A 23,001-nucleotide genomic window follows, 5' to 3' on the forward strand; every position below is an offset into this window, starting at 1 on the left:
TCTAGTCGGGAGTGGTGCTGACTGAAAACAGATGATTTGGAGCGATTCGCGTGCCATCTGTTGGTCATTCTAAGGACTTATTGAACTACCCTCGTATTTTAACATTCTTTGTTCCAAGAAGAATTATAATTCTTTCGGATAAATACCAATTTCAATGCAGAATTGGTTACAAGTTGAAAATTTTCTGCTTCAACTCAGAATTATAATTCTTTGGAAAAATTTCCTGTTACAATTCAGATTTTTGTTCCTTTTCGAAAATTTTCAGTGCTAGCTCGGAATTTGTTATGATTAGAAATTCCCGGTTATTATTCTGAATTATGTTATGTTAAACTATTTTAATTTTAAATAGTTGAAAAATCCTTAAAATGCTTTGAAATTCTATTTCAAGATCTTGAAACATCTACATGTTGTTTCGAATTTTTTCAAATTCAAAAATATTATAAAAAGTTTTTTTCAACTTCTAAATATCTTTTAAAATTATTCGAATTTCAAATAATTAAAAAAAACACACATTTTCAATTTTCCTAATATTTGCACCGAAATTTTGGTAATAATAACCGGGCTTTATCGGTACACGTAGACACTTCGTTTAAATTATTTTGAAATTATTTCAAATTTTTAATTAATTTTGAATTTTTTTAAAACTTCTAAATATTTCTTCAGCTTAATCGATTTTTCTAAGAATAATAGGTGTTCAATTGTTATTTATACATCAAAATTTAAGAATTGGACTTGCAAATTAAATTTTTTTAATAGAACAATTAAAATTGTAATTTTCAAAGATTAGTTTTTTTGTTCCGTTTTGATTATTTTATTTATAATTACTGATTTTAAATGTACAATCAGATATTTCTAAATATTAAGTAATTGTTCTTTTTTTTAATTTAAAAATTTACAATTACGTGGTTTAGGAATGGAATATTTTAGACTAAAATTTAATAGAAGCCTTTAATTATAAATATATTATTTAAAAGTTATTTTAAAATGAAAAATAGTTTATACAGTTTCAATAGGGCGTTTACATTTGCTTAAGAATTTCCAATTGAAACAGTTTAATTTTTAACGTCAAAATCTAGAAATTCTAAAACTGTGAACTGATACCGAATCGTGTTGTACAATCAATTATTATTTATTTAAAAAAATTTTAAGTGCAACTCAAAATTTAAAATCATTAATTAATTCATATTCACACTTGACCAACTAAAAGTGTTTGTTATCAAAAATCTTCGATTTTAAACATTTCTAATTTTTAAATGTTTAAGTCTTTAAAACTGCATTTTGAAATTCTTTTAATTCAAATACGCGTTCCAAACTAAATGATATAATTTTAAAAAATCACAATTTAACTAATTTTTTTAAAAACAGCTGAAATCTAAGTTGGATGGATTTTTTTTCTTCTAAAAATTTGTAAAACTCCCGGTCAAAAACTAAATAATAATGGTACAATTTTTTAAGTTGTATTGTGAATAAAATTGAAACAAAGTATCAAAAAAAAGTCGATTAATCGCAATTTGTTTCAGAAAAGTCAAACAAAATTTGTTAAAAAGTGTCTCAATCCGAGCCCTGTAATCAGTAATTAAAAAATTTATTTCCAGGATTGGTGGAATTCGACATCTTATGGGAGCTATTATCGAACTTGGAACGTAGTCGTGCACGATTGGCTCTACGCTTACATTTACAAAGACATGTACGAAATTATAACTCGAAAAAACAAATTTCTTTCAACACTCACCGTCTTCCTAGTCTCAGCAGGTTTCCACGAATACATCTTAGCCTTCGCCTTTCGATTTTTTTACCCAGTGATGCTAGTGATGTTTGGCGGTTTTGGTATGATGTTCGTGTTCATAACAAGAAAAAACACAAAATCCAATGGTAATATTTTCCTCTGGCTAACTCTCTGTTCCGGTTCCGGCATAATGCTCAGTCTCTACTCAATGGAATTCTACGCCAGAATAAATTGCGCCCCCTACGACGATAAAATTCTGGACCTTTTCCTCCCGAGGAGTTGGTTCTGTAGAAAACTAATTCCTGCCGTTTAATTTTAAAATGTCAATATTATTCGATTGAATGATTTTCAATTGTAAATACAAAACTAAAGATTTTTACAAAAAGAAATAAGTTTATTTTGCATCTTACATATATCTTTTTGTCCTTAAACCTAACGATAAAGATAGAACAATATAATAATTATATACAGGTATTTATATATCTTCTCTATACAAATTAATTTATGATCTATATGTATAAATGTTTATTTGTACCTATTTAAACAAGGCGATTCGAGACTTCTGGCAAGATAAAAATCCCGACTTAACAATAAGATAAAGAAAAAGATTAACGTCTTGAGGAAAATCCAAATGTCTGAAAGATTATGTACATATGAATATTTCTCAATGTTTCCTGAAAGGCTAAAGAAAAAAAGGAAAATTATTAACACCAACGTTCGCTTCTCGAATCGCCCTGTGCTTGACAATTACGTCTTTTACATGGCAGAATTTAAAGGCCAAATAAGGGACTTGGACGATCAACTCAAAACAATTTTTATCTTCGCTGATCGATGTCCCGATGATAAGGCTAAACAATTCAATAAGCGACTCGCCCTAACAAGTATCCATCGTCAAAAAATATCAAGAGTAAAGTGAAAAATTGGATACCAAAATTTTTAATTATTCATTGGTTTTTAAAAACGTGAATTGTATCTTCATTTTAGAGAACTAATACAGGGTGGCCGTTTTAATCGACGAAATAAATTCTTTGAAGCTAAAAAAATTGTCCACTTGAGGTAATAAGAACTGAGCTGCAAATGACAGCAACCAAAATTGCACTATTATATTTTGAACTTTTAAAATTGAAATTTAAGTTTTTAATTAAAAAATGTTGTATCAAATGTTCAATAATTTACGCGTATACAAATAAAGGTACTAACATTTTTCAATATAAAAAAATAAATTAACTGAACACTTCTTAAATTAGAAATTCAATTCTTTTGTTTTTAAATATTAGTAGTTGAAACATCCTGGAAAGCTTAAAAATTTTATTTCAAATCCTTGAGAAATCTAAAAGTTGATTTAAATTTGATGTAAATTTAAAATTATTTTGGAAATTTTTTCAGAACTTCTAAATATCCTTCAAAATTAATTGAATTTTTTCTACAATTTTCAGAAAATCCTGCAAATTTTAAAAAATTTCTTTACAATTCGGATGTATAAATAACAATTGAACATTTATTATTTGTAGGCGAAATTCGAGTAATTTTAATAGATATGTAGAAGTTTTGAAAAGATTCAAACTTAACGAAAAACTTGAAATTATAGCCTACTATAAAACAAAATGTAGATTTTCGCAAATTTTAAACAAAAAAATTAGATTCTTTTCAAGAATCGTGAAAGGCTTCGAAAGAATAAAAACGTTTTCTTAAGATTCTTAGGAAAATTAAAAAAAAACTTTTCATTTTGAAACTTTATTTTAAGAGAATATTTTTAAAAATTTTCAAAGTCTTAAACAAAATTTTCAAAAAAGATTCTAGAAGATTTTAAGAAAACTTTCGAAAATTTGCATGATAATTTTTTAACTTATCAAAACTCCTAAATATCTCTTAAAATTACTCAAATTCTTTCTAAAAAATGTTTTAACGATTCCAGGCTTTTTATATCAAACAATTCAGTTAAAGATTCTTTACTTTAGAATATTTAGTTTCAATTTACTTGTCTTAAATAAAAATCCAAATACTGCTAAATATTCAATAATTAATCTTATTTTAATTACAAATTTTAAATTGAATGGGTTAAAAATTGAATATTTTAGACTGAAACAATATTTTTAATTTAATTAAATCCTTTAATTAAGAATATATTATTATGAAGTTATTTTTAAGTTGAAAATAGTTTATAAACTTTCAGTCACACGTTCACATTTATTTAATGACTAAACCTTTCAAATTGAAATCGTTTAAGTTTTAAGGTTAAAATCTGAAAATTCTTAAATTTTGAACTTATTTAAAATTGTTTTGTCAAATCGTTTTTGTTCGATTTTTCAACAAAGCTTCAAAATTTTATTTCAAAATTTTGAGGAATCTAAAAGTTGTTTTAAATTTGCTGTAAATTTAAAATTATTTTGGAAATTTTTTCAGAACTTCTAAATATCTGTCAAAATTAATTGAATTTTTTCTACCATTTTCAGAAAATCCTGCAAATTTTAGAAAATTTCTTTACAATTTGGATGTATAAATAAAAATTGAATATTTATTATTTGTAGACGAAATTTGAGTCATTTTAAGAGACATGTAGAAGTTTTGAAAAGATTCAAACTTAATGAAAAACTTGAAATAATAGCCTAATATAAAACAAAATGTAGATTTTCGCAGATTTTAAACAAAAAGATTAGATTATTTTCAAGAATTGTGAAAGGCTTCCAATGAATAAAAATATTTTCTTTAGATTCTTAGGAAAATTAAAAATAATTTTTCATTTTGGAAAAATATTGTAAGAGAATATTTAAAAAGTTTTTCCAAGATTTAAACAAAATTTTCAAAAAAGATTCTAGAAGATTTTAAGAAAACTTTCTAAAATTTGCATGATATTTTTTAGTCTTTTTAAAACTCCTAAATATCTCTTAAAATTACTCAAATTTTTTTCTACGAATGTTCATTTGTAAATTATACATCAAAATTTAAAAATTTCACTTACAAATTAAGCATTTTTCAAATACAAGAATTAAAATGGTAACATTCAAACTTTAAAGGCAGCTCGAAATTTTAATGATTCCAGGCTTTCTATATCAAACAATTAAGTTAAAGATTCTTTATTTTTTAATATTTAGTTTCAATTTACTTGTCTTGAATAAAAATTCAAAAATTGATAAACATTCAATAATTAATCTTTTTTCGAATTAAAAATTTCAAATTGAATGGGTTAAAAACTGCATATTTTTGACTGAAACAATATTTTAAATTTAATAAAAACCTTTAATTAAGAATATATTAATATGAAGTTATTTTTAAGTTGAAAATAGTTTATTAAACTTTCAGTCACTCGTTCACATTTATTTAATAGCTAAGACTTTCAAATTGAAACCGATTAAGTTTTAACGTTAAAATCTGAAAATTCTTAAATTTTGAACTGATTTAAAATCGTTTACTTAAATCGTTTTTGTTCCATTTTTATTACTTAAAGTATAGATCAATTAAAAAAATTATTTAATTATTAAATAAAAATGTTTTTATCCAAAATTTTCAACATCAAAGGCTTTTATTTTTTATTTGTTCAAGTCTTTAAGAAAGCATTTAAAATTTCTTTAAATTAAAAATCCAAGCTTAAAAATACAATACTTAAATAGAAAATTTTTAATGTAAAAAAATTTTGAATTACGCATTGTAAGCTAAATAATAGCATAATTGGAAAACATAAAAATTCAACCAATTATTTAAAAACTGTTGAAATCGAACGTGGACACATTTTTCTTCTACAAATTTGTAAACCGATTTCTCGGGCCAGCGGCCACCCTGTAATATCTCAAAATTGTTCCTTTAAAAATATCGCCTCACTGATGAGATGGATAATTAAGGGATAAATTATAATTATAATGAACACAGTAAGAATCATTTCTAGGATTCAGTTCACATATAGGATAACGAGATCACTAGTCTATTAGTTAACCAATTTTTAATTAACTATTGATGTTGCCCTATTAAATTTCGTTTTATCCTGGCGACAATAGGATATTGAAATGATTGTCTAGCCTTACGCCATTTACATGAGTATAATTATCTCCACAGAAGATAAATAAGTATAATTATTATTTATCTACATATTAACATTTTCGCAAATAACTTCATATCTCGAAAAAGAAAACATTTAATTTAGTTCTTCAAATTCAATAGTTGAAATTTTCTTTTAATTTCAACGAAAATAAAAATGTGTTAATAGGGAAGAACTGAATTACGAGGAACAAAGGCAGATACGAAAATTGTTACGAAGGGGTTAAGTTAATTAACAGGTGCGAATTTCTAATTATCGTAAAATATTATCGAAGGACTACTATTTCATGTTAAAGATCACATACCTCTTTAGTTCAGGTTACTGGGAAAAAGTACTTAATAAAATATTTTACTTTTTGGTTAAAAAAAAACTGAATTTTTTAAATGATATACTAATATTTTTAGATAATTATTCTTTTTTACAAACCTGAACGTTTTTTGCAAATTTTGCTGAACAGAGTGCATTATTTTTTTCCTAGGCAATAACAAAAGAATTTTCCTCTTTCAAGTTTCCCCACATGAACATTATTTTGCTCATCGAATTAAATTTCATAGGATAATTTTGTTACGTTTATTATCATTCTTTCTGATTTATAATGATTATTTTGTGAATTTTTAATTTAGAGGATCTAAATTTTTTTAGGTATATTGATCCTGTAATCTAAATATCGACGAAATATTTAATTCTTTCCAGTTTTTAATTAAAAGTGGGATTTTTGTTTGCTAATTATTATTTCATTCAGTAACGCAATAAATATGTACTTGTACATATAAACGATAATTTGTTATATTTAAATCTGAATTTAAAGCACCCGTGACTATACCATTTAAAAATTTCACTTTACAGTTTACCATTCAAAACTGTACAATTTTCTATTATCAAATTTACAAGCAAAGAAATAATTGAAAATTGAAATCTAAAGTCAAAAGCATTGAAATTTTCAAACTTGAAGCTTTAAACCTTAAGAAAATTCAATTTGGAAACGCTTTTGATTCAAAATCGTTACAAAAATATAAATTTTCAATGGATTAAACTGAAAAATTAAACAATGTCTGATTTACAGAGCATTCCCATGAGAATATTTAGAAAATCGTAACAAGTTTCAAATGAAAAACGTTGAAAAACAAAAAATTATCATTTTCTGGTTTAAAAATTTGAGAAATTTTTTATCATTAACGTGAAATTTTCCCTATAATTTAAAGACAGTTGCTTATAATAAAATTTTAAATACTCTAATTGAAACCGGTTGGTTTCAACTTTTACGGTAGAATTTGGAAAATTATATGAAAATTCATCATCAAAGTGTGCCTACAAAAATTGAAAAAAGTCAATTATTTTTAGCAGATGAAGAGACAACTTTTAAAGTTAATTTTTACAAGATTGTGTACAAAAAGACGGCATACTTCTGCCTTAAAAAACAACTCTTTATCCCACACATCAACAATTTTAACAGTGTTTAGAATAAAACCAAATAAATTTCATTACCAAGGGTCCATCCCTCAAGGAAATTTATTATTTATTTACATGTGCGAATCTTCTCCTCAAGCAAAAACTAACGTATTATTAATACCAAAAAATATTAATTTAAACTAATTATATGAGAGATACCATTTTTTATCTTAAACGGGTTGAAAACTATCGGAATCATGTACAAAATTTGATAAGATAAAAGTTATTTTGTAATATTTTAAAGAAAATATTGCAAAAGTAGTTCAAATTTTGATGTTTTCTTTAAGTTTAAATATCACACCGACTCATCGAATTCTTTGCAGAATCAAAATAAACTTCAAAGTAAAAAAAAATATTTAAAAACTAGTTATTCAGCTTGAAAAATTCTGAATTTGGATTTAAAATATTATTTTCTGAACTGTTTAAATTGCCAACTTGGATTATTTCCAAGATTTGAGAAGTCTCTAATTTATATTAATTATTAATTTCAGGAAAATTCATTTAAACATTATTTGAATATATTATTCATTTTTTAATCATTCAGACTTTACAGCCCAAAATAATCTCGAAACAGGGAGAAAAGAGTAATTTTTGTATGAAAACAGGAGAAATGTTAACCATGAGTCAAATGTTATAAAAAGTTAAAATTTTTACCAAAAAATATTACTTTTGAACAATACACTTCAATTTTCAACAAAAAGATCGTTCAGAAGGAAGAAAGATGAATTTTTAACCAAATAGTTGAATTTTCTTTAGCCAATTGTGGAATTTTCATGTGAAAAAGAAGAATTTTTAAGAAGAAATTTACATGTTCACGAAAAAAGTTAATTTTCAACCGAAAAATATGACCCTCTCCCATGAAAGAGGAATTTTTAATCTAAAAGGATGAATTTTCGACAAAAAAAAAATGTTTAAGAAAATAATTAAATTTGCAGACCAAAAAATCGATTTTTTAAACCGAAGTAACCATAAACAGTTGAATTTTCTTACTGCGTTTTATTAATTGAGTTCGCATTTAAGTGAAAAATGAGAAAAGGGGGAAGTTTCTTCAAAACAATAGTTGCATGTTCAACCCGAAAATATGAAATAAAAAAATCTAATTTTCAACCGAAGCAGAATAATTTCTATTAATATTCTGTTAAAATAGGTAAATTTCTAAATTAAAAAAAAAAGACGTTTAACAAAATAGTTGAATTTTCGACCAACAAAAATTTTTAGTCAAGAAATCAAAAAACTTTCAATCAAATGAATGAATTTTGAAGCCAAAAATACGTATTCTCAACAAAACAAATGAAATTTTAATAAAAAGGGATGTCTTCAAAAATGATGAAATTTCAACTTTTTTCAATTTAAAACAAAAATTTATCATTTTTAACCGAAACAGAATAATTTTTAACCAGAGAGTCGCATTTTAGTCAAAAAAGATTCAATTTCGAAAAAAAAACAAAAACCAAAAAGGACGCCTTTGTAACAAACTTGTCAAAATTTTAACAAATTAAATGTTTAACTGATACAATTTTTAACTAAAAAAAAAACTAATTTTTATCAAAAATTTAAAAGCAGCCTTTTCAACTGAAAAATTTGAATTTTCAACCAAAAATGGTGGATTTTTTCATTCTGTTCTCAGTTCACATTTAAGTGAAAAAACAAGAAAAATGGGAAGCTTTTTTGAAAAAATTAAAACTTCAAATACGAATTGATAAAATTAGTAAATGTTCAATTCCAAGCTCTATTAAATTAAAATTTTAATGCGAAATGATTGAATTTTTAATGTTCTCAATTAAAATGGTACAATTTTTTCTAGTGTAGAATTTGAATTTTTTAATTTAGACTGTCATTAAAATTGAAACTAAGTATAGCAAACTTTTGAGAAAAAAAAAACCATTATCAGCATTTTTCTTCAAAAAGTCGTAAAAAGTAGTATTTTTTTCTAAAAAGTTGAAAAAGTCGCACGATCCGCGATAACATTTTTGGAAAATTTTAAATATTTTTGTTTTGCTAAGCCCCATTTTTTTAGCATTTTATACTAACAAATGAAATTTAAATCAATGAAATTAAAATCAATTAAATTAAATAAAAATAAAGAAAATTAGCATCACAATTACTGGGACGTTTACCTTATATTATATTTTATTTAAATTTCAAGAAAATATTAAAATTTGCATTTTTTTACAATATCGTTTGAAATAATTGACAAAATGCCTTCCTCCTAGTTTCTTTAATACATAATTTTTATAGCTTTCAACCTCTTGAAAAGAAAAAAAAAAATCTACTCATATAATTAACATTTAAAAAAACATCAGCAATAATCGAAATGTACTTAAAGTTGTAATCAGATTTTTCTCTCGCTCTCTAATTCTCAAACAATAAAAAAGAAGATAAAGTAGAAAAAAAATTGATTTTATGATAGAAAATAAAAATTCCCAACTCTAACTAAAATCCAAAGTAATTTTCCGATTCCTCGGTCCACTAGACACCCTCTTTGATCCACTTTCATCCTTTTAAAATCCAATCCCAATCAGATTTTTCGCAATCAAAAATCTCCTCTTTTAGGGGCCATTCTAGTAACTACTCCCAAAACAAAAGCTATTTTTGTGATTTTTTTTATGAGATTATTGAAAAATAAACTTTTAGATTAAGGATGCCAATAGCTATGGCACCTATAAAATTTACGATAAAATTTGGATTTTTACTATATTTTTGTTACGAAAAATGGTGAAAAAACAACGATTTTGTTTATTTTTGTTGCCATTTTGTTATTTTTGAACGTATATTTTAAAAATCTACTTTTTGAGACGTTGCGTTAGACTGACGTTTTTGTGTCTAAAAAGTGTATAGAATGAATAAACACATTTTTTTAATTTAGCGTGTCTTAAAACAAAAAAATTTCAGGATTTTTTCAGGTTTTCTAGGGGGAAAAATATAAATTTTTCCAGGTCAAAAAAAAGTATTTTTAATCATTTTATTCAATATTTTAGAGTTTTTCATTTTTCATTACAATATGAAGAAAATAGTTGAACTTTCTACCTGAAAATATCAATTTTTGACGAAATAATCGAATTTTAAACAAAATGATTAAACTTCAACCATGAACATTTAAATTTCCAAAGAAATAATTGAATGTTTAAGAACAAAGTTCCATTTTTAACAAAAAAAGGTGAATTTTAAATACAAAAGGACGAATTTCCTGTCCCAATAGACGAATATTTAACAATATCATTTTTTTCAACCAAAAAGGATGAGTTTTTAACAAAATCCTGGAATTTTCTACTACAAAAATAAATTTTTAACCAATTAGTCGAATTTTCAACCTAATTTTCAATTTTCAAGTAAAAATATCAATTTTTAATTTTGTATAAATTAACATTATAGCTTCATTTTCAAGCAGAAATTAATTTGTAACTAAGGATTTGAATCTGCAACCACGAAAATAAATTTTTAACAGTTTTTTCTATGCCAAAAAGATGTATTTGCAACCAAATAATTTAATTTTCAATTAAAGTGACCAATCTTTAACAAACAAAAAAAAAAGAATTTTTAACAAATCAGCTAAACTTTTAAACCAGAACTTAAATTTTCTAACCATGTAGACTTATTTTCAACAAATTTAACTTTTAAGCCAAGACAGAATTTTTTTTAAATAGCTGCACTTTCAAACCGAAAATATAAATTTTTTAACAAAAAGTTTATTTTCAACATAAAAGTTGCAGTAATAATAAAAAAGTGGAAATTAAACCAAAAAGTTTACTTTTCTAACAATAAAGACAAATGTTAAATGAAAGAAATTATTTCAGCAAAAAATGGAAAGTTACATTTGCAGGTAAAAAATTAATTTAAAAAAAGTTATATTGAACGAAATAGTTAAATTTTCAACAAAAGATGAACCTTCAAAGAAAAATATGAATTTCCAAAAAAAATAGACAAATTTTTAACAAAAGAAGTGAATTTTCTACGAGAAAATTTGTTACCAATCTACAGAGAAAAAAATTGCAAAAAAATGGTTAAACTCTCAAGCCAAAAAGACGAATTCTTTACAAAACAGTTGAATTTTCAACCAGAAAATATGAATTTTTAACAAAAAAGTTCTCTTTCATCAAAATAATTGAATTTTCTAGGAAAATAATAAAACTTGTAACTCAAAAAAAAATATATGCAACAAAACAGTGGATTTTTCGAGCCCAAAACACTAATTTTGCACAAAATAGATCAATTTTCAGTTAAAAAAAAATTAATTTTCAACCAAAAAAATCGGGGATAAACGAGAAACTTTTAAATACCTTCAATTAAAAGCTTCGTAATTTTCACCGTGATAAGATGAATAATCTATTGTTAAAAATGTGTGTTTTGCTACTTTCAAACAAAATAAAAAGATTATAATTTCAATAAAAAGTACCAAAAATCGATTTAGGCACTTTTTTTCGTTCCTCAGAGTAAAGTAAAATTTGAAAACCTGTTTTTTTGTTTAAGGGAATACAAATTCCAGAATCATGCCAGGGTGGCAGTTTTAATCGAAGAAAAAAATTCCCGGTCATTTCACGGTTTTTTCCCAGTTCACAAACATGTTTCACGGTCAATGAAGTTTAAAAAATCGAACTATTCTAAACATTTTTCCATTTAAAGTAATAAACAATAAACAACATATTAAATTGACACGTTTGGAATGGAAAGTACTAACATTTTTCAATTGAAATATGTTAAATGTAATGTAGATAAACTGCAAAATTTAAAACTTTTATAAATTATAGGGTTCAAAGATTCAGATTAAATTCCAAAAACATAAATCGACATTAACATTTTCAATACTCTAAATTAAAAAATCAAGCAATAAACTTTAAAAATTATCAAAATAATATTTTTTAAAGTAATTTGAAGCTAGATAAATTAAAAAATTAAAAATAAATTTTTTTTAACTTAAGAATTTTTTAAATTAGAAGTTAAATTATTTTCACTTTAAATAATTTAAGCATCCTTCAACAACTTAAAAATTTTACTTAAAAATATTGAGAGATCTAGAAGTGATTTTATATTTTCCAAATTTAAAATGATTGTTAAAATTTTTTCGAAACGTTTAAATATATTTGTAAATGAATTTACTTTTTCCTACAACTTTTTGGAAAATCCTGCAAATTAAAAAAAAAACACTTAAAAATTGAATTTATAAATAACAATAGGAACACTTATTATTTGTAGAAAAAATTAGAGTTTGTGATTTCAACCAAAAAATTTAGAAACAATTGCTATTCATACCTCAAAATTTAACAATTTCACTTAAATATTAAACATTTTTTAAACAGAACAAGTCAAACTGTAACGTTAAACGTTGAAAAACTCTTCGAAATTCTACCGATTCAAAGTGTTCTATGTGAAACAATTCAGTTTCAAAGTGTTTACTTTTACATACATTTGTATTAAATTAAGTCGAATTAAAAGTATTTTTCTGCTGGATAATTAAAATTGTTATTTAAAAAAAAATTATTGGAATAAATGATATTATATTAATTTCAATTCGTATTAAGACTTTCGAATTCAAACAATTACAATCTGGAAATTCTCCAATTTTGAATGAATTTAGAATCGCTTTGTCAAATCAATAATATTGTTCAGTTTTTTATACTGTAATTATTTACAAAATTGTTAAAATCAAACTTGGGAAAATTTTTCTATTGAAAATTCGTAAAACTCCCGGTCAAGAAATAAATTCACTGTCATTTCCCGGTCTCAGAAAAATTTCCGATCATTTCCTGGTCCAGTGGCCACCCTGCATGAGCAAAATTCAAGGGCTTTTCCAGATTTTTTCGGGTAAAAAATAATGCAAGGACTTGTCCAGGTTTTCAACCATTTCCAGGACATCCTGCATAATCTCCTAAAAAATTCACAAAAATAGCATTTTTTTCCGAGGGCAGTTACTAGAATGTACCCTTAAAATAAAAATTCCTGCATCATCAAAATCTCAAACTTCTGGCTAAGCCAGAGGCCAGACACGGAACCATGAAAGAGGTATCGAAAAAAAAAAAATTAACGGAAGAAATTGAGTGGCTAAATTTAAGTAATCTTCATTTACCCATACCGACCAACGCCTCATCCATGAGCTCATCATCAGTGATGCAGGGCGATGCTGAATGAGGCGAGGGTGGAATAACGCGTGGCGAGGGCGCCGGACTTTTTACAATATGAACGCTCACCGACGGACTCGCGGGAAAACTTGGCACTGACGACGACGACGAGTTCAGGGCTGTCGCTGTTAAAACCGGCACTGCCGATGGATTTACTGCCGCCAGCGAGACTTGTTGGGGCGGTGGAGGTGGCGGAGGCGGCGGTGGCGGAGGCGGAGGAGGCGGCGGAGGCGGTGGTGTATTTCTCCTCATGTGCGCCCTTTCCGAAACCATCGATATCGAGCTCTTGTGCGGATCCTTGGGCGTGGAAAAATCCAGCAAGGTCGTCGCCGCCGCCGCCGCCACCGCCGCAACCCCTTCTTTCGTGGAACTCGTTGTTGAACTCCCGATTGACGAAATTGTCGTTCCCGGATCGCTCAATGCGAGATTTGAAACTTGAAAGGTCTGCTGGGACTCCTTGTCATCGCTGCACTTCGTATATTTGTTCATTGACGCATCCATGGGCTTTGTGCTCAAGTTCAAACTTTCGGAACTGCTGCCCCCAATATTGACACCATCGCAAACGTTGATTCCCGAAGCCGAAACTCCATAGCCTTGTTTTCCTGGTGCCGAATGCGAGTCACTAATTTTTGGAAGCACAACCATCACTGAGTCATCTTTAATGCTGTCGGCAGACACGGCCGAGCTGTTTAGAAAGGGCCGATTGATCAAGTCTTTCGATTGATTCTCGTCCGACTGCATCGAGAGATTCGTGGGCACGTCAGTGTCATGAGAATCTTGCTGCGCGAGTAAAATCGAACTGGAACTGGTACCAAAATTTACCGGTGTATTCATGGACTCCTCAGATTTCGCGTTGGACGTGTTTGCAATAGGATTAGAACCTAGTTGTGAGGACCTGCTCATCTGATCTGAGGTTTTACTGTCCATCACAGATTTTGATATTGATTCCGATATTTGTGACAGTTTCTCGGTGGCTGACGACGATCTTTTCTCAGCCGAGTCGGCATTCGCTCGGGCCGAGAGTTTCGGTATTTGAAAGTTGGTATCCAGCTGCTTCATCAGGCCCTCGACGGCCAAAAGTTGGGGCGGAATGCCCGGAAGATTTTGCAGACTCGACATGGATGCGTGAGCAAGGAGTTTAAAGGCTCGCTCAGATTCGCACTCCTCGCGAAGAGACGCAGGACTCGATTTCCTGATGTCCGTACCCTTCGAGCTGAATATACTTTTCTCGCTGGACTTGGGAAATCGGGATTTGTCCCGCGAACGGCTGAGATCAGTCGCCCCCGAGCTAGACGTCTTGGGCGAGCCAGTGTTGGAAGACGACGAGGAAGACTTCATCGACGGACCTTTGTTCATGGAGCCACTGGAGGTTAAATTCGAACCGGAGCTAGATTTCATGACACCAGGAAATTTCTGACTGCCGGAAATCATCTTGTTACTGCTGCCTGATCCACAAGTCATGGCGGAGGAAATATGCACTTTTGGAGAAGTCTGGGTTGACGGTTTCTTGGAGGCTGGTCCAGAACTCACACCTGGCTTCAAACCCGTATGCGTTTTAGGAGATCCATTTCCAGAACTGCCTGATGACGACGAGGTGGACATCTTTGAATCCTTCGTTCGGGTTTTATTGATCGTAATCTTCATACCATCCGAGCTGTGCTTCACCATATACTCTCCCGGATTCTTTGAATCCATAGGATTCTTATTCGTACTTTTTCCCTCAACCACTTTATTCGAGGAAGTCATGCCCCTCTCCTTCGTTCCAGAGGATCCACTAGAAGACCCTGTAGCTGACACTTTAGAGCTACCATTGCCACCATCATCGGTACAATGCTGGGCATTTTTCAACTTGTCAATCACCGCACTCAGCGAACCCTTTCGATTCCTCGCTTGTTGTTGAGCAGTTGCAGATTTATTCAGCTCAGATGGTGGCGTCGTACTTCCACAGCCAGAACCGCCGCTCTGTGCTGACTGCTGTCCAGAATCACTCGAAATTGACTCCAGTTGCTTTGGTTTTCCGCACGATGATTTAGATTTCGGACTTTGATGTCCCGAAGAACTGCTGAAGGCTAACGAAGCTTTTCTGTCTTTATCACGAGATGAGTCTTTGCTCGACGAGGAAGATGAAGATTTACACTTTGATGAATTGCTCCCATCGCCCTTTCCCGATGGTGAACTCGCCGCCGATTTTAAAGCCGACATACTAGGTTTTCCCGCACTTCCCGAACTCCCATGCTTCGGCGAAGACGTTCCGTGTTTAGGACTCACACTCGCTGGCATCGCAGACATATGTTTCGGACTGCTATAAACTGGCGAATGTTTTGGACTTTGAGCCGGTTTACTCGACGATTGCTTCAAAGTTGGACTGGATTTACCGACGAGGGCGAGAGGGCTCGTGTGCGTTGGCGAGGCACTAAATTTTCGCAAAGTCGTCGCTGGAGATGATGGTCGTGAAGAACTGAGTGAACCGGGCGGTGATTCTGTTGGTTTGATGCTTACCGAGACGGGCTTCGAGAGAGCGTCCTGCTGCTGTTGCTGCTGCTGCTGTTGCTGCTGTTTCGGTGGGTACTTGTCAGGTGGACCCATCGGACTCTCCTCTCGTTTTCTCTTCTTCTTCTTCTCCAGCTTACTTTTCCCATCGTCGGTACCTGACCGGTTTTTTGAACTCTTTCGTTCCCTCCGCTCGTCCATCGCCGCTTTCGTTGTTGGTCCTGTAATTGGCGTTATTGTGATTGAACTCGGCAGACTCGCCTGCGGCGATGACGTGATCGGTATTATTTCAATACCAGGTCTGCGCTCAAGTCCCATTCCCGTGAGGACGGAACTGTAATTGGTGGCCTGTCCCATTCCACTGCTAGAAATTGGAGTAATGCTCACAGAGGGCGGCACTAAACTTTTGCTCTCCTCAAAGGCGCTCGTCGGACTCTTCTTCTCCTCGCGCTTCTTCGACTTTCGTTCCTTCTTCAAGAGCTCGTCCACATTTTGCACCTCGTGCACTTCCATCACCTCATTTTCCGTTTCCATGTCGTAATCCGAGCTCTTGTCGGTGCCCAGAATGTCCGAGGATGAATCAATATTCGAAATTTCCATCCCACTTCCCAAGCCAACAGCAGTTGGCGTAGGGGTTCTTGCTTCATTCATGTTATCTCGACTACTCGTTGGTGTACCAAGTGGCGTGGAATCGGAACTCGAACTCTCCAACATTATATCCCCGGAATCATCGGCTTTCCTCTTCGGACTTCGCCACGAACCATCTGCCGTTTTTCTCTTGCGCGATTTCTTCGATCTTTCACTGGTTAAATTCGAGGCACTCGATGACATCTTGGCTTGACCGAGGAGCGCTCCCAACTGTAAAGGATTCAACATAGCAGTAGTGTTTGTATCGGATTGGCCGGAAAAAGACGGAAAACCGATACTACTCTCCGTTCCGGCATCTAAAAAAGACTGCTGCTGCTGTTGTTGTTGTTGTTGCTGCTGCTGTTGCTGTTGTGGATTTTGAAGTGATTGCTGCTGCGACATTTGCTGCTGTCTGCCAATAGCTGCTCCCGAACCGTTGATCGTTCCCGGCTCTTGTTTTATTTGCACATCGTCGCTGCCAAAGTCGGGTATTCCCGGTCCATTGTGGCCATTCTGATCGCGACCTGGACCCAGATTTATATTGTAATTCCCGTTCCCGCCGCCACTTATACTGTTCCCTATTGAACTACGGCCCTCCCAAATTTTAATGAGAGTTCTCATTGTCAACGGAATGCTGAGACATCTTTGCAAGACGGTAGCAGCCACGTCCTGTGTTTGCTCGGTGTTTGCAATGCTAACACCGAAAAGTTTACACTTCAGGGCGGAAATGTCGGAAAGATCAAATAAGGCGGTTGCCATTGTTTCCTCGAAAGGATGCTCTAAACTCACGGATATCGATTGCCATGAGAGGGCGCTCACTTCAAAGATGGTTGTGTGCTCGGGATCCTGACGTGCCATGGCTCGTACGCAGCTCGAAATAAGAGTGTTGAAGAGGGCCTGTTGTCGAAGAAACACCAGGATTTGTGGCACGTGAGCTGGATGAGTGAAGGGGATACTGCCAACTAAGACTCCCTCCATGTCTTTGTTCTCGGTCATGAAATAACAGTGGTGTTGATCCGGCAACGACTGAAATTAGACAATTTGCAAAATAAATATTTACAAATTGTAACAGAGTGGCTGTAATACTTTATTTTCAATATTTCCCGAATTTGACCAAGTCTTTTTTTCTAGGTGGGGGACAGGGTACTTATAGTAATAAGTGACGCAATTTTTACATAGTATAATAATATTAAACTGTGTAACAAATTTTATATAGATCTTAAATAATAAATGATGAATAGTTAATACAAAATACTAACAAATACGGGTATAAAATTCATATTGCCAAAGTTTTCACAAATATTAACGAATATTTACAAAATACTTCAAAGATTTCCAAGGATTTCACTAATATTACCTAATATTTCAAAACTGTTTTAAATATTTCACAAATATTTCTAAAAATATCAATGATTTCACAAAGATTTCATAAATTTCGTAAATATTTCAGGTATATTTAAAAGATTTCACAGACTTTAATAATTTCTCAAAGATTTCTCAAAGATTTCTCAAATATTACCAAATATTTTTTAAATATTTTGAATGTTTCGCAGATTTTCAAAAATTTCCAAAATATTTTGAATATTTCGCAAATTTTTTCAAAATTTCAAAAATACTTTGAATATTTCGCAAATTTTTCCAAAATTTCGAAAAAGATTTAAATAATTTCACAAACTTTAAAAAATGTCACAAATATTTCGGATAGATTTAAAAGATTGCAATAATTTAACAAATATTATCAAATATTTTTAAAATATTCCAAATATTTGGCAAAGATTCCACAAAGATTTCAATGAATACCTTAAGTCTTAACAAAGATTTGCGATATTTAGCTAAGATTTCAGATGGATTTCCAAGGGTGAAAAAAAATTTCAATGATTTAAAGAATTTCACAAATATTTCGCATATTTTGGATAGATTAAAAAGATTTCAATAATTTGACAAATATTATGTTATTTCAAAAATATTTTTAATATTTCACAAATATTTTCAAAGATTTCATAAACACATGGAAAATATTACAGATAGATATCAAGGACTTCACAAAGGTTTCAATGATTTCCTAAAGATCTCCTACACATTTTACAAATTTCGGATAAATTTGAAACATTTCACGACTTCACTGATTTCAATAATTTCATAAATATTAGCAAATATTTCTAATATTGCTAAATGTTTCAAATCTTTTGGAAAGATTTCCAAAGATATCAGAAAGATTTAACAAAGATTTCAAACATTTCACAAAGACTTCAATGATTTCAAAAATTTCACAAATATTACCAAATATTTTTAATATTTTCAAAAAATATCAGAGAGATTTCACAAATATTTCACAAAAATTTCAATGATTTTCTGAGGATTTTAAATATTTCAAATATTACGAAAATATTTCGGATAGACTTAAAAAATTTCACAAAGACTTCGATGACTTCAATAATTTCACAAATAGTACCAATTTTTTTAAATATTTTGAAAAAATGTCAGAGATTTCACAAGGATTTCACAAAAATGTCAATGATTTTCTAAGGATTTTAAAGATTTCAATTATTTCGGATAGACTTAAAATATTTCACAAAGACTTCAATGATTTCAATAATTTCACAAATATTACCAATTTTTAAAAATATTTTGAAAAAATGTCAGAGATTTCACAAAGATTTCACAAAAATGTCAATGATTTTCTAAGGATTTTCAAGATTTCAAATATTTCGGATAGACTTAAAATATTTCACAAAGACTTCAGTAATTCCACAAATATTACCAATTTTTTTAATATTTTGAAAAAATGTCAGAGATTTCACAAAGATTTCACAAAAATGTCAATAATTTTCTAAAGATTTTCAAGATTTCAAATATTTCGGATAGACTCAAAATATTTCACAAAGACTTCAATGATTTCAATAATTTCACAAATAGTACCAATTTTTTTAAATACTTTGAAAAAATGTCAGAAATTGTCAAAATGTCACAAAGATTTCACGAAAATGTCAATGATTTTCTAAGGATTTTAAAGATTTCAATTATTTCGGATAGACTTAAAATATTTCTCAAAGACTCCAATGATTTCAATAATTTCACAAATATTACCAATTTTTAAAAATATTTTGAAAAAATCTCAGAGATTTCACAAAGATTTCACAAAAATGTCAATGATTTTCTAAGGATTTTCAAGATTTCAAATATTTCGGATAGACTTAAAATATTTCACAAAGACTTCCATAATTCCACAAATATTACCAATTTTTTAAATATTTTGAAAAAATGTCAGAGATTTCACAAAGATTTCACAAAAATGTCATTGATTTTCTAAGGATTTTAAAGATTTCAAAAATTTCGGATAGACTTAAAACATTTCACTAAGACTTCAATGATTTCAATAATTTCACAAATATTACCAATTTTTAAAAATATTTTGAAAAAATGTCAGAGATTTCACAACGATTTCAAAAAAATGTCAATGATTTTCTAAAGATTTTAAAGATTTCAAATATTTCGGATAGACTAAAAGATTTCACAAAGACTTCAATGATTTCAATAATTTGAGAAATATTACCAAATATTTAAAAGATTATCAAAGATATTAGAAAGATTTCCCAAGGATTTCAATGATTTTCTAAAGATTTCAAAAAATTTTCCATACATCGATGTTTTAAAAATATTTTTAATATTTCTCAAAAGTTTCTAAAAGATTTTATTTAGAAGTATTTTCCAAGGATTTCAAATATTTAGAAAAGATTTCAGATAGAGTTCAAAGATTTCACAAAGACTTTAATGATTTCAATAATTTCACAAATATTATTAAATATGTTGCAAAGATTTTCAAGGATTTCAATGCTTTTCTAAATATTTCAAAGATTTCACAAATAACTCGCAAAGGTTTTAAGGATTTTACAAAGACTTCAATCATTTCAATAATTTTATAAATATTACCAAATATTTTGCAAAGTTGTTTAATATTTTGCAGATTTCGGGTGGATGTTAAAGATTTCACAAAGATTTAAATAAGTTCACAAATATTACCAAATATTTCCAAAGATTTCAAAAAGATTTGAATATATTCTCATAGATTAAAAAAATTTCACAAATATTTCGTAAAGATTAAAAAGATTTCACAAAGACTTAAATGAATTTCGAAATATTTCACAAAGATTTCAACAATTTCACAAATATTTTAAAACATATTCCATACAATCGGCGTAGATTTCATGAGGCTTTTAATGATTTCCCTAAGATTTCACAAAAATCTGAAATATTAAGTGAAGATTTCAGATGAATTTCCAAGAGTGCACAAAGATTTCTATGATTTCCCAAAGATACAAAAAATTTCACAAATATTTCGCAGATTTTTTATAGATTTAAAAGATTTCAATAATTTCACAAATATTATCAGATATTTCAAAAATATCTCGCAAAGATTTCGGATAGATTAAAAAGATTTCACAAAGCCTTACATGACTTCAGTAATTTCACAAAATATTACCAAATAATTAGTACAAATTTCCAAAGATATCAGAAAGATTTCACCAAGCTTTCAATGATTTTCTAAGGATTTCAGAAATTTCGAATATCTCGCAGATTTCGGATGGATATAAAAGAATTCACAATGATTTCAATTATTTCACAAGAATTTCAGATAGATTTCAAAAAGTGCACAGAGATTTCAATGATTTCCCAAGAATTTTGCCAATATTCCAATAATTTCACTAATATCGTTCGATATTTCAAATATTTCGCAAAGATATCTAAAGATTTCATTAAAATTTCACAAATAATTAAATGATTTCCCAAAGATTTCAAATATTCCGCAAAGATTTTTAAAAGATTTCAAAGATTGCACAAAGAGTTTTGGAAGCGGGGGCATTTTAAAACTTCTAAATATCTTTTTAAATAATTAGCATTTTTTCTACATTTTATTTAATCTGCAAAATTTCAAAAATTCCATTTGAAATCTTTTCAAATATTCCCTAAACAAAAATTTCGTAGGATAAAAAATAACAGGGTGGCCGTTTTAATCGACGAAATAAATTCCCGGTTTTTTCCGCTAAAAAAATTTCCACTTAAGGTAATAAAAACTGAGCTGCAAATGAAAGCATTCAAAGTGAAATTATTAAATTTTGAACTTTTAACATTGAAATTTAAAAGTTTTAAATAAAAAATTCTGTATTAAAATGCTCAGAAATTTGCGCGTATAAAATTAAAGGTGCTAACATTTTGCAATATAAAAAAATATAAATCCATGTTAGCATTTTCAATGCTCTGAATTAAAAAATCAATGAATGAATATTAAAAATTTTCAAAATTATATTTTTCAGTTATTTTAGGCTAGAAACATTAAAATTTCAAAAATTTTAATTTTTTTTCAATTTAAAAGTTCTTAAATTCGAAGTTAAATTATTTTCATTTCAAATAGTTTAAGAATCCTTGAAAAGCTTTAAAATTTGATTTTAAAACCTTGAGAAATCTAGAAGTTGTTTTAAATTTTGTCAAATTTAAAATATTTTTTGAAATAAACGATAAACAACAAATTAAAGCATTTAAAACGGAACACTTGAATTCTAAACTTGTAAAATTGAAGTTTAAAAGTTATAAATTAAAAAAATCTGTATTCAAATGCTCAATAATTTACACATATAAAATTAAAGATACTAAACTTTTTCAATATAAAAAAATACAAATCCATGTTATCATTTTCAATGCTCTAAATTAAAAAATCAATCAATGAACTTTAAAATTTTTTAATTTATATAATTTTAAGGAATTTTAAGCTAGAAACATCAAATATTTAAAAATTGAAAATTTTTTTACTGAACATTTCTTAAATTAGAAATCCAGATATTTTCTTTTTAAATAGTATAAACATCCTTCGGAAGCTTCAAAATTTTATTTCAAAATCTTGAGAAATTTTTTTAAAAATTTGTTTTAAATTTAAAATTATTTTGGAAATTTTTTCAGAACTTCTAAATATCTGTCGAAATGAATTAAATTTTTTCTACAATTTTCAGAAAATCCTGTAAATTTTAGAAAATTTTTTCTAAAAGAAAAAAATTAGATTCTTTTTTAAGTTTTAACGTTAAAATCTGAAAATTCTTCAATTTTGAACTGATTTAAAATCATTTGTCAAATCGTTTTTGTTCGATTTTTATTACTTAAAGTACAGATACATTAAAAAAAATGTATTACTTAAATAAAAATGTTTTTTATCTAAAATTCTCAACATCAAAGGCTTTTATTTTTTATTTGTTCAAGTCTTTAAGAAAGCATTTAAAAATTCTTTAAATTAAACGTGGACAGATTTTTCTTTTACAAATTTGTAAAATTCCCGATCAAAAAAAAAAATCACTGTCATTTCCCGGTCTCCTGGTCCAGCGGCCACCCTGAATAATTTTAAATTTCCTCAGGAATTTTAAGAAAAGTGTTTTATTCTCTTGAAACATTTCAAAATTCTTAAAAAGCTTTCAAGTTTTTGGTTCAAAATTTTTTCAAATTTATCATTATTTTATTCTTCTTATTATTACTAAACTATAATATGTTAACATTTACAAGCAACATTTTTTCTTTTATCAATA

General features: G+C 28.7%; 2 protein-coding genes across 3 annotated transcripts in view; one reads left to right on the top strand and one right to left on the bottom strand.

Annotated features, from left to right (window-relative positions):
* LOC117175003 (sterol O-acyltransferase 1) overlaps positions 1 to 2,749 on the top strand; it is a 25,224-nt gene extending 22,475 nt beyond the window's left edge. Inside the window, exon 9 of the mRNA XM_033364495.1 lies at positions 1,596 to 2,749. Within this exon, the coding sequence (XP_033220386.1) occupies positions 1,596 to 2,039 (444 nt within the window). The 3' untranslated portion in view covers positions 2,040 to 2,749. The remainder of the gene's footprint in view (positions 1 to 1,595) is intronic.
* Positions 2,750 to 12,768: 10,019 nt separating this feature from the next.
* Positions 12,769 to 23,001, bottom strand: part of LOC117175121 (mediator of RNA polymerase II transcription subunit 1) — a 37,813-nt gene continuing 27,580 nt past the window's right edge. For both annotated transcript variants that reach the window (XM_033364696.1, XM_033364695.1), the window contains exon 8: positions 12,769 to 17,461. In XM_033364696.1, the coding sequence (XP_033220587.1) occupies positions 13,259 to 17,461 (4,203 nt within the window). In that variant the 3' untranslated portion in view covers positions 12,769 to 13,258. The remainder of the gene's footprint in view (positions 17,462 to 23,001) is intronic.

The sequence above is a fragment of the Belonocnema kinseyi genome, chromosome 6, assembly GCF_010883055.1.
Source record: "Belonocnema kinseyi isolate 2016_QV_RU_SX_M_011 chromosome 6, B_treatae_v1, whole genome shotgun sequence".
Classification (NCBI taxonomy): domain Eukaryota; kingdom Metazoa; phylum Arthropoda; class Insecta; order Hymenoptera; family Cynipidae; genus Belonocnema; species Belonocnema kinseyi.